We start from the raw sequence: 16,490 nt of genomic DNA, 5'->3' as shown, positions 1-16,490 counted from the left end.
GTAATTCACAGAAATCCCGGGGAGGGCACTGGACTTTCCACAGGACATGGTAATTAGAGCCAATGTCATTTGAATCTCAAAGGACAAGCTACCTCAGCTGACATTAGGTTACAGGCAGGCTTTGCCTCTCCAGCTGAACTAAGCCTTGCAAAACATAAAATGCGTCACATGCCCTTTTGCCAGCAGGGCCTTAGCACAGGCACTGCACATAGTAGGCCCCGTAAAAGGGTGTGAACGGTCCATGAATGTCCTGGATGCCCACTGAGAGCTGTAAGAGTCTAATGCTTTGGTGGAGCAAGGACCGGAAAGCCATTCTGGCTGGGGACTTCTCCATCAGCTCTCCTGGTCTCCACCCTCATAGCCATCAGCCCTATTCCAATGAGGGTTTTGTAAACAGGCAAGGCCCAGTCGGAGATGATGGTGGAGGAAGTCACAAAGGGTTGTGCAGAAACCAGACTACTCTGAGTCAGTTCTGCCCCCTATGAAGTCAAAGAGGCAGGCACTGCCCCTTGGGAAGGAGCTTTAATACAAACGGCCTGGGGCTGGGGCAGTGAGTGAGTGAGTTGTCTCAAGCCCCGGACTTTTCCTAGGAATGGTTGTAGGATGTGTCGTGTTGGGCTCTGGTCTTTGCTCCCAAATACCCTTTTTATGCGCCGCTGAGGCCTCGCCAGGAACCCCGCAGCCCAAAGACCCTCCGTTTCGCAGCGTCGTTGCATGAACCACGCGCTCCTCCCAGGGCTGATGGTGCCACCTGGTGGCACAAAGAGTCCTGCTCACTCTGGGAACTTCGCTCTCGAGCGGGAGAGAAGGAGCGGCTTCTGTGGCCCAGCCCAGCGTGGTGACGTCACGACAGAGTGCCGTTTCTCCCCGCCTCTTCCCCCTCCCGGGAGCTGCCAGTACTTGACGTGGCGTCACCACCCTCTACCCTCGCTTTGCGTGCGTGTTTGCGTACAGCGGAGGTGGCGGCGCGGGCAGGTCGGAGCTCGGAGCTGCTGCTTCTGGTTCTCTTGTGGCCGCCGTCGCTGTCCGGCTGCCTTGAGCTGCTGAACAGACGAGGCGTGGGCCACAGCACCTCAGAAGCCAACGCAGCTCGACGCAGGGCCCGGCGGGAGGGTGGGCGATCGCGTGTCGGAGGGCGCCGCGCGGGCAGGCGGGCGGGCGCCTGAGGGGGAAAGAGGCGGGGGCGGCGGGTCAGCCGCGGGCCGGGCCGGCCGGGGGATGTCGATGCCTGACGCGATGCCGCTGCCCGGGGTCGGGGAGGAGCTGAAGCAGGCCAAGGAGATCGAGGACGCCGAGAAGTACTCCTTCATGGCCACCGTCACCAAGGCGCCCAAGAAGGTGCGGGGGCTCTGGGTGGCGGCGGGGGCTCGGGCTCCGGCCTCGCGGAAGGGACGCGAGCAAGCCCGGGCTCTGGCTAGTTTGGGACTTCTGGGGCTGGGGTTGGGGTGACTGGGGACGGCGGAGGTGATGTAGGGGGTGACGGCTATGCGGCCCCAGGCCTATCCCGGGTTGAAAAGGCCGCCTCTGACCTCGCTTTCCTTTGTCCCTCGGCCCAAGTCCTCCGGGATCGTTTTGAAACCCGACAGGGCCAGGCCTTAAATTTGCGACTGACTTTTCCTAGATGAAGGTCCTCGAAGACGAGAGTGGGAGGGGGTGAACCAACTCAGTTGACCCTGTGACCGGTCCGGGGGCATGGGGTGTACAGAAAATCTCCTTTCATTTGAGTGGGTAAATCTGGCAGAACTTCCGTCAGATCTTTGGGAGCAGTGGTCGGTTTATCCAACAACTGCGTGATAGCTGGGAGGCAAGAGAAAAGAATGCGTGAAGCTAGCTCTGATATACAGGTGAAAGCAATGAGAGTAACATGAAATTGAAAATCTGTGATTTTCACTTTCTACAGCCTTCCAGTTACTCCGAAATATGTAAGAAATTGACATTTGGAGGGTGGTGACAGCAGACACTGTCATGGATACAGGTGGATCCTAGAGTCATGTGAATAGATTACTTAGGCATCCCTGGAGAAAGGAGCTTGGGTGGGTTGGAGTGGTGGGTGGTAAGGAAAGATTGCTCACTCTTGACTGTACTTTTGAGGCAGAACAAGTTTGATCTATTGTGCTGTGGGTTGAGCTCAAAGGACACCCTTAGAATTCTCTCATAAATGGCAACCTTTGAAGATGTTAGTCTCACTAGCTCTCTGAGTGGTGGAATTGGGATCCTTATTGCTTTCTGATCATTTACTGCCAGCCACATCTTGATTATCCATACACCTGGCACCCAGTTAGCAGTAGATCAGAGAACCTTTACGAAGAGGTGACCTTCCTGAAGCCAGTGAGAACCCAGATAAATGTCTCCCTTCTCTATAAAGACGGAGTGTTACAAAGCTGTGTCTGCCTGTATGCAGTGTTTAATAGGATGCAGGGCTGAACAAAGCAAGGGCTGCAGGAATAGTTAAGTCCTTGAGGCTTCAACTAGTTAAGCTGTCTTAAGTGGGAGAGATGGCTTTTTTTTTTTTTTTTTAAGTGAATTAACCTGCCACTCCAGAAATCAAATGCAGGATTAAAAAGACAAGTCGCCATTGTGTGCTTTCATTCTGTTTTTTCACAAAATTAAGAATTTAATTCTTTAAAAGGTTGTGGAAGATCCCTTGACTCTGAGGCATCTGATTAACTTTAGTGCTGTCAGTTCAGTTGACTGCTTTGTTGGGACAATGACCCTTTGCAATCTGCACTATTCTTTGGAGAAACAGTCAGTCCTTATAAGCAGAATGATTGAGAGTGGGACCTTAGGTGAGTTAGAGGAAAGAATGGAAAAGCCCTAATACCTGAATTTCCTAGACTCTGACATCTTTGCTCTTACTTGCCTTTATGTTAGTAAATCTCTATTCTTGAAAGTACCTCTGTTGATAAGACAAAGTCTATATTGTAGATTGTAAAAACTCATTAAGGCAGGAATTCTTGTTCACCTTTGTATCCAGTGTGCCTAGCGTTGTACCCAGCATATAGTAGGTACTCAAATATTAATTGCCCACCTGGCTAACTAGTAACTGAGATGTCCATATAGCTACCTACCAGGAATAACTATCCCTTTTCCCCTCTTCTTCCCAGGAGGAATATTACTAATGTGTATTATTGTCAGGCCAAGTGCTGATGATTTTAGACTTACATTGCATTAGCTAAAAGAAGCAGGCTTTGCCAGGAATGTGGGAAGACCCCGTTTTAAGTTTCCATTTGCCAGTAAATGTGCCCCACCGTGTTCCTTATTAATCTTTCTGGGTTTTATTGTTCAGCATTTACGTAGTACTTTGTAATAAAGTGTTTTATGATGACTAATTACCCTTTCCCTAGTGATGATAAAAGACATTTATTTAGTTAATGGATCAGTTGAGGACTAGTCAAGGTCACATAGCAAGTCCTAGTCTGTTTTTCAGAAGTGCTGAACATTATGACTTAAGTCACTTTTGTACCTCTGCCATGTGTTGATAATGTGAGAAAGCATGGGAAAAGTAAGAGGGAAAAAAGTAACTTGGCGTGGTACTTGATGGTGTAGAAAAAGACCTCTTCAAATGGTGCAGTCCTTCACCTATGAGAATTCTACCCTGGCTCTAGACCAGTAATCCTTGGATTATTCTGAAGCCCTGAGGCCGGCCTCAGGAATTGAGGATGTTCTTGATACCAGAGAATATAGGTTACTTCAGGGTGACCTTGATGATCCTCAATTAGATCAGATCCCAGTGTCACTTTCTGGTCAGCTTTTATGCATTTTGTTTGCTTTGTTTGAGATAGAGTCAGTTTTTATTCATTTTGTTTGCTTTGTTTGAGATAGAGTGGATGTCCATCAATTAAAAGTATAAATATCTAGATTCTTCAACTATAATCATGACTTACTCAGTTTTGTATGCCAAGGTCTGTCACACTGCTGTGAACAAAATAGGACTTGTTGGTTTGATTGAAGATTTCAGATATCTGGGTGTCGAGAAGTCAACTAAAGGGGTATGACCTTGAGCAAATTAATTAGCTTTTGTACCTCCATCTCATCTGCCAAATACATGCCTATTTTTTGGAACAGGTGGAGATAGGGGCATGTTGGGGAGTTAAGATAGCAAGTGTAATTTTTTAAAAGTCTTATTTATATATTTATATTCTTCAATGGGTATTTGAAGTGGCTTATAACACAGAACCTATATGTGATATAAGAGGAAGTAAAAACTATAGAAAGAATGAAAAAAATATTGTTAACCTCGAGGGCTAAGATAGTTGATGAGGTCGATCACATGCAACTTTAAACTTTTAGCAACCAGAGGATAAAAAGAATCATAGTTACAGTCTCCTTAGCAGGCATGGGAAATAATACATGTCAGTTCCTCAAGAGGACAACTTTTCCTGACACAGAGTTCTAAAAGAATTTTTCACGGGACTATCTTAATAGCTGTAGTATAATTCACATTGCAAGGCTTGTTCACGACTGTCACTGGTGATTTCAGATGGTATGGCTAGGAAAATTTGAGGTAAGAAAAGGAATCCTTCAGTTGTAAGAGTTAAGTGTACCACAACTGAAGAAGATCCTTGTTTAATGTTGGCAGTTATCAGTCAAACCAAGTAAGTAATGTAGTTCCCCATAACCCCTGGTTATTTATGCCTCTTTTTCTGCTACTTTGTGTAACAGGAGTGATAACTGTCCTTGGACCTTTAGAAATTGACACTGTGTCAAGTTTATTCTTTTTTCATAATATAAACCCAAATCTCCAACTTGTTGGAGAGCTCTTACAATAAGCATGTTTCTCTGGAAGGCCTATCAGAACGTTTGCTGTTCTCTGAACTTCTGAACATTAAGGGCACTCTCCAGAGTGATCCATTAAACATTTTGACCTAGGATCTGTGCAGTCAGACCCACCAGCAAAATGTGGGGAAGGAGAAGAGCACAAAAGAAACTACTTTTGTTTATAGGATATTCTTTATTTGAATGAAGCTATGTGGCACTAATTCATCAAAAGGGTCAGCTGAGACTTAGGAAGCACATCAAGTAGAGCCCCAGTGGGTACAGCTTGGCTGTTAACCTGATAAAATCCGGGTTTCTCGTTTTCTCATAAGAGTTATCTTATGGTTAATTTTTGGTGCAATTGTATAGAATTTACACCAGGACTTGTCAGAATCACTGAAAGAAGATTTCATAGGTTGGCATTTCCTATCTTCACATCATTAGTATCTCTTGATTCTCTTTAGAGTGGCTGCTGTTTTAGTAGCAGTCTTTGAAACAGGAGTTGGGGTATAAGAAGATCCTCTTTTTAAGATTTCTCCACAGATATTGATTACCTCTCTTTTTCTTGTTTGGTTTAGTTAGTTACACTCTAGTTTCCAGATTACTTAGTTCTAAGTTCCTTTAGACACTTAGCTTGTAACAGAAAGAAATCTGTTAGAAGATTTCTAGATCAGTAGTTGTCTAGATCTTTTGCTGCCAAGGTTACAAAGATACACCTTTTCTTTTATCAGGAGTGTGTCATTTGGATCCAGAGTGTTTTACCCAATATAATATTCTTTTTTAAAATGTATTTTTATTTTTTATAGAGATGGGGAAATCCCTGTGTTGCCCAGGCTTGTCTCGAACTCCTGGGCTCAAGCGATTTCCCACCTCGGCCTCCCGAAGTGCTGGGATTACAGGCATGAGCCACCATGCCCACCCTCAATATGGTATTCTTGGAAAGTTGTCTATAAAAGCTATTTGATACATGGAAACATGCAGGTCTTTAGTTGCCTGTGACTCCTAGCAAGTGTACTCTGCCACTCCAAGTAGTTAATGATCTGTAAATAAGCACTTTAATGCCCTCTTGGGGTTGTTTTAAAGGAACTGGCGAGTAAAGGAGAATCATTTATACCTACCTGTTTCTCAAGTTTGGGAATCTGAGTATTGCATTTTTAGAAAGAATGTCAACCCTGATTATACTGGACACATTTTATTATAATTCAGAACTGAGTAGTAACTCAGAACACATGCTAATAAGGTGCATCAGATGCATTCCTATCATGCGTGAAGGACAACCTGTGTGCATAGACCAGAGTTTTTTCATCTGAGAATCCCAAATTGAAGACAAATTCTTACCACAAATTTTCCTTTTGATTATTGTCAATACTATCAGTGCCTGTTGTGTAGTAAGCAGTTAATAAAAATTCACACAGAATTGCAGTTGCCTTTCCTCTTCTGATTCCATATATTCCTTGACTCACTCAAGTAGTTCTTTTGTCCCACTGTTGCTTGGCTGTTACATGAGACCCCTTTAACTTCCCGTTTCTGTTCCTAAAACTGTGAGTAGTAGTACAACGTAAGTTAGGCACTTGATTTTTGGAGTCAGTTTTACCTTTAGTCTCTACCATCTACTAGTTGTGGGACATTCAACAAGTGAGCGTCCTTTTCTCATCTATAAAATGGGGAACAATGATAGTGCTACCTCTATAGATGGTTGAGAGGATTAGCATTTAGTAAATATTAATTAGTGGCTTATTTTGTACCTAGAGTGACCATATATTCTGGTTTGCCTGGTGCAATTCTGGTTTATACGTGCTATCCTAGCATGCAGTCCAATGAGTGCCTCCGCAACTCTGAAAGTTACCCTGGTTTATGTGGCCACCCTATATTTATAACTCTCTGGATGATGCAACACAATAGTGCAAATGAGAGCCTAATTTTGAAATGTTAAAAAACCAAAACAAAGAAGTTTTTATTGGAATGTCTTTTCAATAGGAAAATTTTTTTTCTGACAAAAATGTTATTTTATATAGAGCTTACAGCTACTGAACCCCAAAACATTTTGTTGATTATGGGGGCGGGGTATGTAGACAGAAATCTTAGAGCTTTTGGTGGAGTTGAGATGTCCTCTACCTTACCATTCCCCCATTCGTCCCCCATAATACATAATGCACTCATAGAATGTGGGTATTTGTCAGACAGTGGGCCAGTCTCAGTCCAGGAGTTTATTTCCTTACACTGCAGGTGTTTAGGGGTTTTCCCAAACTAGAATCCTTGAATTACATTAAATAATTCCAAAGACTGCTGAACTGTGACTTTATCATTTTAGATATGTACTCCAGCACCCCGCCCCACATCCCTGCAGGTACTATTTTTTTTTGCTCTTAACAGCTTGCTCCTAATTGTGTATAACTGATTTTCTCCTGCAGAAATGTGTGGCCTTTGCTGCATGCCACTCATAGAACTAGAGTAGAGCATCCATGCCTTTATTGAGAGACTCAGGCTGGTTTCATTTTTGTTTCTATCTCTGTTTAATTTTTCTAAAGGATTTAGCCTGGTGCCTTACTCTCAGAATGTAGATAATGATTGATACTGCTTAGCAGTGTACACTGGGCGACTTAATCATTTACTACCCAAATGGGACACAAAGTAAAAAGTTTAATAAACTACTGGTGAAAGGTAGTATTTGGAATCCTGGGGTAGAGATTGGGAAAGTGCGTTTGAGAACCACAGGTACAAGACTCTCCAAGCATGCTCCTGCTTTCTTACCATAAAAGCCCCAATGCCTCCGCTAATGTGCCTGTGTACTTAACCTGTGGGGCTTAATGGGCTTAACATGTTCTCCCCTACCAGCCCTAGCCAGTTCACTTGTTTTAAAGTGGACAGCCTGTACTCAGTTGTGTGATGGAAATGAGGCGTATTAAACAGGAGGGGTCTGAGACTGCTCTCTGTTCCATGCTGTTCATCTTGGACCTGCCTCAGGCTTACTTCTTCACAGTTTGAGGAACTGCCCAGCAAGAGCACACCCTGTTGTTGACATGTTTTTCTCTTTTCTCCGGAACCTGTGAGTGTACGATGGCATTAGTGGAATCCCTCTGAGCCTGTGTGCCAAGGAAAATACTACTGTGCTGATCCACAATAATGCGTGGCTCAGTGTGAGCTAGATGGTAAATCTGTGAGTGACAGAGTAAAGGGGCAGGAGGCTGGAGGAGATAAGTGTAACCATCTTTCATTCACTTAGACCTCCTGAATGAGTTTTGAGCAATGAGAGGATTGTGGAAGTTCTGTTTTTAATAAATGGCTCCAACTCTTCTAGTACTTACTACTTGTATTAAGGTGAACCTTTGGGACATAGGTTTCCATGTGCATAATGGGAAGTACTTCATCCCTTTTCCCCCAGGACTGGCTTGACCTCACGTCAGAGTTTTTGGGCCATGACCTGTTTCCTTTGTGGTTCCAAAAATCAGGGGGAAAAAGAGAGAGAGAGAGAGAGAGAGAGACCTATCATAAAAGTTAATAGGACAGGCCGGGCACGATGGCTCATGCCTGTAATCCCAGCACTTTGGGAGGCCGAGGCGGGTGGATCATGAGGTCAGGAAATCAAGACCATCCTGGCCAGCCTGGTGAAACCCCATCTCTACTAAAAACACAAAACAAATTACCTGGGTGTGGTGGCACACACCTGTAGTCCCAGCTACCCAGGAGGCTGAGGCAGGAGAATCGCTTGAACCTGGGAGGCGGAGGTTGCAGTGAGCCAAGATCGCACCACTGCACTCCAGCCTGGCGATAGAGTGAGACTCCGTCTCAAAAAAAAGTTAATAGGACAGAGATTCTGATCTGCCCTCTTTGACCAGACCCACCCCTTCTCCTTCCTCAAAGACTTTAAGGAAAAGACTTCAGGTTCTCATGACTGTTAGCTTTATTTTGGAGATGTAGAAAAGAGATTCACCTTGAATTTTCAAAATGCACATCCCCGTCTTTGTTTCTAATTTTAGAAGAGAGGTCAATAAGTAGACAGATTTGTGTAGAAGATAGAGAATTAGAATATGCTTCTTTTTTGCCTATTTGAGGGAATGCTCTTGAGAATCACTGGATTAGAGACCGTAGAACAATGGTTCTTAATCTTTGAGTCAGAGGTCCTTTTAAGAATTTAATGAAAATCCTGGTTCTTTCCTCAGGAAAATTCAGGAGCACAGGAATTTGCATACCCTGTTAGAGGATTTATGGGACTTCTGAAACTCATGGATCCTGGGTTTTAAAGCCCTGATATAGAAGGCCAGGCCTCCAAGCCACACTATCTCTTTTCATTACAAGTCCACAAACTACTAAGAGATTAAGTTTCCAGCCTGCAGTTTGTCCTTATGGCTTGGAACAAAGCTGAGGTTGTTGGCGTTGTCAGCTGCCTCTTTGGGATGCTCCTCAGCTTCCCAGAAGACTCATTAAAAGTGCCTTGAGAGTTCAGCTCAGGAACTTACACACATTGGAACCAGCATTTCGACCACTTCGGGGATTTTTTTGGTATTACCTTAACTCTACCGCTCTTCATATGAAATGCGGATGCCCCTGAAGCTTCAGAGCTGATTCCATAGGAGTGTTTGAAATAGGAGCTCACATAGTAGATTATCAAAACTAAGCAAAATAATTTTCTTCTCTGTGTCTCTCAAAAATAAGTTTGATTTCAATGTAGTACTTCTCAAACTTATATCTTAAGGACTGACCTGATGATATTTGAATCTTACTCGTCATTTGACTTTTCTAGATGGAACATGTTGAGGGCAAAGACCATATCTCACATATATGTATATAGTACCTGACAGATAATACTGTCAATAAATGTTTATTGAATAAAATAATGTGAGATAATCATTCCTAGGAGAAAGTAAGTTGGACTCGTGTGGTGGCTTTGACTCACTTTCCCTTTCAGTTGGCTGGGGTGATTTTTCTAACTCTTAGAGCCCTCTCACATAGGTGTAAGGAAGTACCGAGAACTGCAGGTGAGAAATTGATGAGAATTTCCAACTTAATATATCCCTTTATAATGCCAGAAATAGGAGGTCAGGGAGAAGACATCTGAATATATGCCTCCAGCTTCTTAGCCCAGTGGCAGTGGGCATAGGGATATCCTTAGACAATAACGGGGAAGGTGACTTGAATTTCTCACCATTGAAACAACTTTTAAGCCCTTAGCATTAGGGACACTGCCCAAAGTTGAAACTGGTATCCTGGTTTATACATGCTCTTGATTTAAAGAACAGGGAGGTTTTCACATAGGGTGTTTGAGGTTTGGGGATTTGTGATGAGTTGAATAGTTTGATTTTGAAAAGTACATTGGAACTCTGAAAGTAATAAACAATAGCTCTGCCCGGCAGTGATGAGCAAACTTCTGGTTCTTACTCTGCAACCCTGGCTTCCCCTTCTGAGCCAAAGGCTGCGTTTGATGCTCAAAAGCTATACATGCCCTTCTCTCTTTGAAACACACCTTCTTTAGAATTACAGTCTTCTGGGAACCAGGCCAATGCTTGTCCTAGCCAGAAGCTCAGGCTGTAGTTGGCACTAAATTTTGTCTGTTCTGTTTCACTTCAAGTGTGTAACTTAGGCAAGATTCAGGGGAAAGGGAGACCTTCAGAATTTTGCTATTTTGTGTTGTTTGTTTGTTTGAGATGGATTTTCGCTCTTGTCGCCCAGGCTGGAGTGTGATGGCACGATCTCGGCTCACTGCAATCTCTGCCTCCCGTGTTCAACAGATTCTCCTGCCTCAGCCTCCCAGGTAGCTGGGATTACAGGCATGTGCCACCACACCTAATTGTGTGTATGTGTGTGTGTGTGTGTGTGTGTGTGCGCGCGTGTGTGTGTTTTGTAGAGATGGGATTTCACCATGTTGGTCAGGGTGGTCTTGAACTCCTGACCTCAGGTGATCCACCACCCTCAGCCTCCCAAAGTGTTGGGATTACAGACGTGAGCCACTGCGCCCGGCGAATTTTGCTATTTTGGAAGTTGAAATAGGTGCTTCGGTAACTAATTCAGTTTCCTGTGGGTGGCCAGGTGGTATCCCACTTCTAATTCAATACTTGAGGGTTCGGTGCCCAGCTTCTGAGCACCAGATTTCTTAGCAAGCAAGACATGAAGATTCCCAGTGTTCATTTGTGAGAAGTAGCCCAGCTGGCTTGTCATGCTGGACTAGATGAATTGTGAATGTTAATTATATTGATAATACAGTGGCCTTGGTAACAGACTTGTAGCTGCTGTAGAATCTGTTTACTTCAGGTTTGTAACAGAAAAGAGACCAAGCTGGTTGGGAACATGGTGTTCTCAGTGTAATAAGATGTATTGTAAGTCCAAGGAAAATGCATCTTGGAGGGGCTGACCTTATTGCACCCCTTCCCCAAGATTTTACAGAGAGAAACACTATTCTGGGGATAGTTTCTGTTCTTGTTCACCAATCAAGAATGAACTGAGGTTGGGAAAGGCTGGGTTTTCAGTGGAAGTGGGATAAAGTGAGTTTACAGATCATAAAGTTTAGAAGGAGAACACCTTTGTTAAGCACCTTATTTCTCTACGTAGTTTATAATTAGGAGGGGATGGCTGATGAGATTAGTTTTGGCCCTTGTGTTCAGAAGGTGGAGCCCCTCCTATTTGGGGAGTAGGGGGTTCATAATTCTGTACATTCTTATTCCACAGTGAGGGGATTAGCTGAGCGCTGGGCATGTTTGGAATGAGAGCACTTTGCCAATTTTTACTGAATTTGGACCAAACCGTAATAAAAATACAGTCTCTGTCTTCCTCAGACAGTCTCTTTGTCGTATTCTCCTAACCCCTGTGGATCCCTCTGATGGATTGTCTGTTCCTAACAGATGGAGTTGGTATTAAAGGTAGATTCTCTACTTCCTTCGCCTTATTTGTTTTCTTTCTGAACAAGGCATATCTAATGCATTTGTTCCCTGTGTTGGAAGTTGCTTTGTCAAGAGCCTGGTAAACTCAGTGTGCTTGTGTTTCCTTTTCTGATCCTGCTTAGATTATTTCTTAGATCAGCACTTCTCATTCTGTAGAAGGAGAAGAAGGTATCAGTCACATGGGGAGCTTTTTGCAGTAACTCATTACCTGGTTCTAAACTAGAGCTGTGGGCCGGGCGCGGTGGCTCAAGCCTGTAATCCCAGCACTTTGGGAGGCCGAGACGGGCGGATCACGAGGTCAGGAGATCGAGACCATCCTGGCTAACACGGTGAAACCCCGTCTCTACTAAAAAATACAAAAAACTAGCCGGGCGAGGTGGCGGGCGCCTGTAGTCCCAGCTACTCGGGAGGCTGAGGCAGGAGAATGGCGTAAACCCGGGAGGTGGGGCTTGCGGTGAGCTGAGATCCGGCCACTGTACTCCAGCCTGGGCGACACAGCGAGACTCCGTCTCAAAAAAAAAAAAAAAAAAAAAAAAAAATCTAGAGCTGTGTAATCAGAATGGGGGAGGAGCTGAGAGTAAGAGAGCAGATGGAGAATCGATTGACATTTTGAAACAGCTTCACCAGATAAACTTGAAAGCTCCCAGATTTAGAACTATTCTTTTAGATTATCTAGCAAGACTGGCCAACACTGTTAGGAAATGTAATATTCAGATGCTAATGGGCCAGGCACGGTGGCTCATGCCTGCAATCCCAACACTTTGGGAGGCCAAGGCAGGCAGATCACTTCATATCAGGGTTCGAGACCAGCCTGGCCAACATGGCAAAACCCCATCTCTACTAAAAATACAAAAATTAGCCGGGTGTGGTGGCGGGTGCCTGTAGGCCCAGCTACTCAGGAGGCTGAGGCAGGAGAATCACTTGAATCCATAGGGCGGAGGAGGTTGCAGTGAGCCGAGATGGCGTGACTACGCTCCAGCCTGGGCAACAGAGCAAGACTATGTCTCAAAAAAGAAAAAAAAGATGGTAATGCAGCTACCACCTTTCCTGGATGATTCTGATCACAAGGAGAAATATTGGTCCTCCCTTGTGTGAAAGGTCCTGAAAATAGTCTACTGTTGCTCTTTTTCTGCAAGTATTCGGAGTAAACCATGACCAGAAATCATGTAGCCCTGTCTGCTCAGGATGCAGTGTCCCTGGACCTGTGCTAGGCACTTAGGGCACATCAGTGAACAAAACAGAGATTCATACTCTGTAGAGCTGACATTCTTGTGAGGTTATTATTTGGATCATTTAAGTCCAGTGTAGTGGTTCTTAACCATTTGGGGTTTGGAACCCTCTGAGAGATGTGTACATATTCCAGCAAAATGCACATAGTCATGTGTCACTTAACAAGGGGGATACATTCTGTAAGCTGTGTCCTTAGGTGATTTTGTTGTGCAAACATCATAGAGACTTTAAATGACTGACAGCACAGTAGGTTTGTTACACCAGCATTACCACAAACATGTGAGTAATGCGCTGCACTACAGTGTCACCAGGCAATAGGAATTTTTCAGCTCTATCATATTCTGTGGAACCACCACTGTATATGTGGTCCATCATTGACCAACCTTTATTGCACAGCACAGGACCATATAAGAGGAAATTGGCAGCCTGAAGCCCATCCATGGACCCAGTGCTAAGAACCTAGAAGACTTGTCTAGAATTGAGGATGTGGTGATTGGGATAAAACCAGGCCCTGAATTGGGTGTTTGGAACCATTATCTCCTAGCCAGACTGGGTTGTAGTTTCTTGATCTGTACAGCCAGAGCAGTGTGTAAACAACTCAAGGATATCACTAGAAAAACAGGGAATGGCTAAGCCTTCTCTAAGCTAAAGAGTCTGTGTTTTATGTGAAATGCTAAGAATGATTCTGACTCTGTTCTCACTGTTAACCCTAGTTTCTGGTTGGCTGGGCTTCTGGCGTTCAATAGATTAAAAGTCAGGTCAGAATAAGAATTTCCCTAATGTGCTAATTTATATTATGAATTCCTAGACTGACAGTGATAGTAAAGTTATAAAGATCACAAGAAGAGGACATTTTAGTGAAATTCTGGCTTCAAAAACACAGAAAGTGACAGGAGTTGGTTGAGGGGCTGATGAAATAGCCAAAGAGTAAAGATTAGAGAAAGATGACAGGAAGAAAAGGAGGGCAGAACTCAGGCAGTCGACTAAGCTGGTGAGCCAGTAGCCAGGAGAGTAGCTTTCTCCTTAAGCCATAGTGAGCCGATCTGAGACTTACATACAGAAAAATACTCCTTTTTGGTCTTGGAGGGGTCTGTCACTGTTGCTTTGTTACCAAATAGGACCCGGGATAAAGAGGAGGGCAGATAAGGGTTTGCCTGATTTATACCAATGTTAATCTATCTTTGTTGCTGGAAAAGTTGGTATTAAACTTGAAAGAATGGCCAAACCATGCCTGAGGGTTGGTGCAGTGTGTAACACGTACTGCAGAAACATGAATGAAATGGGACACTGGGAGAGAGAATTATGTAGGAAGATAGCCAGATTTAGAGGTTGGAGCACAGAGTCCTGTGCCAGTTCCACCTTTACCTCCCTGAAATCTGATCTTTAATATAACCATAGGCCAAGACCTTTTTACTTTAGGTTGATCTTTACAGGGATACCTAAGGGAGACTTTCCATATGCACACTGAAAGGTAGCTGAATAAGGGCTGTGTTCAGGCTAAACTTGTATAAACTCATCTCATTGGAGAACAGAGCCCACAGTCCTCCCCAGAGGAGTGAGGAGGCTCTAGATGGTTCCAGTTATAACTGCTCTCCAGCATATGGAAAAACAGTTCTGCTATGAAACCTTCCAGCCAGCTACTCACATAAAGACATCTCATTGTTTGCTCAGTGGTGCATTAAAGCTGAGGCTGCCTAAGCTAGATAATATAATCACATACCAATTATCTTTTTTTTTTTTTTTTTTTTTAAAGAACCCCTTTAAAATAACCAAAAGAATTTCACACCTCACTTCCTGGGACTGGGTCTGTTTTGCAGTTGTATTCAGCTTGTGAAGTTATATAGTTAAAACTTGCTACTCGGTTTTCAGAAAAATTATTCTTAAAAATTATAATTAAAAATTCTTATTCTTGGGCCAGGTGTGGTGGCTCATGCCTGTAATGCTAGCACTTGGGGAGGCCAAAGCAGGAGGATCCTCTGAGCCCAGGAGTTTGAGGCCAGCCTGGGTAACACAGGGAGACCCTGTCTCTAAAAAATAAAAATAAATAAAAATTATTGTTTTTTTGAAACCGAGTTTCACTCTTTTCCCCAGGCTAGAATGCAGTGGCGTGATCTCAGCTCACTACCACCTCCATCCCCTGGGTTCAAGCGATTCTCTTGCCTCAGCCTCCTGAGTAGCTGGGATTACAGGTGCCCACCACCACTCCTGGCTGATTTTTGTATTTTTAGTACAGACGAGGTTTTGCCATGTTGGCCAGGCTGGTCTCAAACTTCTGACCTCAGGTGATCCACCCACCTTGGCCTCCCAAAGTGCTAGGATTACAGGTGTGGGCCACCGAGCCTGGCCATAAAAATTCTTAAGTGAAAATTTTTCTCTATTCATTGAGTATTGGATATTTTTTTCAACCTTATTAAAGTATAATTGACAAGTGAAAACTGTATGTATTTGGGCCAGGAGCAGTGGCTCACGTCTTTGGGAGGTTGAGGTGGGAAGATTGCTCAAGGCCAAGAGTTCAAGACCACCCGGGGCAACATAATGAAATCCCCATCTTTTACAAAAAAGGAAAAAAAAAATCAACTGGGCATGGTGGCACATGACTGTTATCCTAGCCACTCAGGAGGCTGAGGCCGGAGGATTGCTTGAGCCCAGAAGTTGGTTGCAGTGAGCTATGATCCTGCCACTTTACTCTAGTCGGGGTGACAGCAAGACTCTGTCTCTTAAAAAAAAAAGTATTCAAGGTGTACAGTGTGATATTTTGATGTATACATTGTGAAATTATTACCACAGTCAAGCTAGCTAATATATCCATCACCTCATAGTTACTTTGTGTGTATGTGTGTGTTGTATGTGATGAGAATACTTAGGATCTACTCTTAGCAAATTTCTGGTATACAATATGTTATTGTTAACTGTAGTCACTGTGCTGTTCATTAACTCTCCAGAACTTATTTATCTTATAACTCCATACTGTACCCTTTAACCAACATTTCCTCATTTCTTCCACCTTCCTGACTCCTGGTAAGAACCTTCTGCTTTTTGCTTCTATGAGTTTGGCTTTTTTAGATTGCACATAAAAGTGAGATTATTTAATTGATTACTTTAAATAAATACCTACCATAACTTTGAAACCAAGATTCAGTAATCACATATCATGTTACTTAAATCCAGAATACTTCAATAAAAATAATAGCCTTACAAGAACTTTTGTTAGTCATAGTAGTCACAAAGGTGGTACCAGAAAGTGGAAATACATCAATGGTAATTTTTTTTTTTTTAACCCGAGGTCTTCAAATTTAATATAACTTTTTTTTTTTTTTTTGAGACAGGGTCTTGCTCTGTACACTGGCACAGTCACAGCTCACTGCAGCCTCGACCTCCCAGGCTCAAGTGATTCTTCCACCTCAGCCTCCCAAGTAGCTGGGACTACAAGTGCGCACCACCATTCCCCGCTAATTTTTTTTATTTGTTGTAGAGCCAAGGGCTCACAATGTTGCCAGGGCTGGTCTCAAATTCCTGGGCTCAAGGGGTCCTCCCTCCTCAGCCTCCCAAAGTGCTTGGTTTATAAGTGTGAGCCACTGCACCTGGCCAAATATAACTCTTTTTCTGTTGGTAGAATTCAACTTTGCTAGATCT

At 43.7% G+C, this 16,490-nt stretch overlaps 1 protein-coding gene across 1 annotated transcript in view; it reads left to right on the top strand.

The window, feature by feature from the left end:
* Nucleotides 1-998: 998 nt before the first annotated feature.
* Nucleotides 999-16,490, top strand: part of AHCYL1 (adenosylhomocysteinase like 1) — a 41,055-nt gene continuing 25,563 nt past the window's right edge. Inside the window, 1 exon segment of the mRNA NM_001258058.1 lies at nt 999-1,338. Coding sequence (NP_001244987.1) covers nt 1,219-1,338 — 120 coding nt within the window. The 5' untranslated portion in view covers nt 999-1,218.

This window comes from Macaca mulatta, chromosome 1 (assembly GCF_049350105.2).
Source record: "Macaca mulatta isolate MMU2019108-1 chromosome 1, T2T-MMU8v2.0, whole genome shotgun sequence".
NCBI lineage: Eukaryota > Metazoa > Chordata > Mammalia > Primates > Cercopithecidae > Macaca > Macaca mulatta.
Note: the sequence above shows the minus strand (reverse complement) of the source record. Positions and strands in the feature narration are given on the sequence as shown.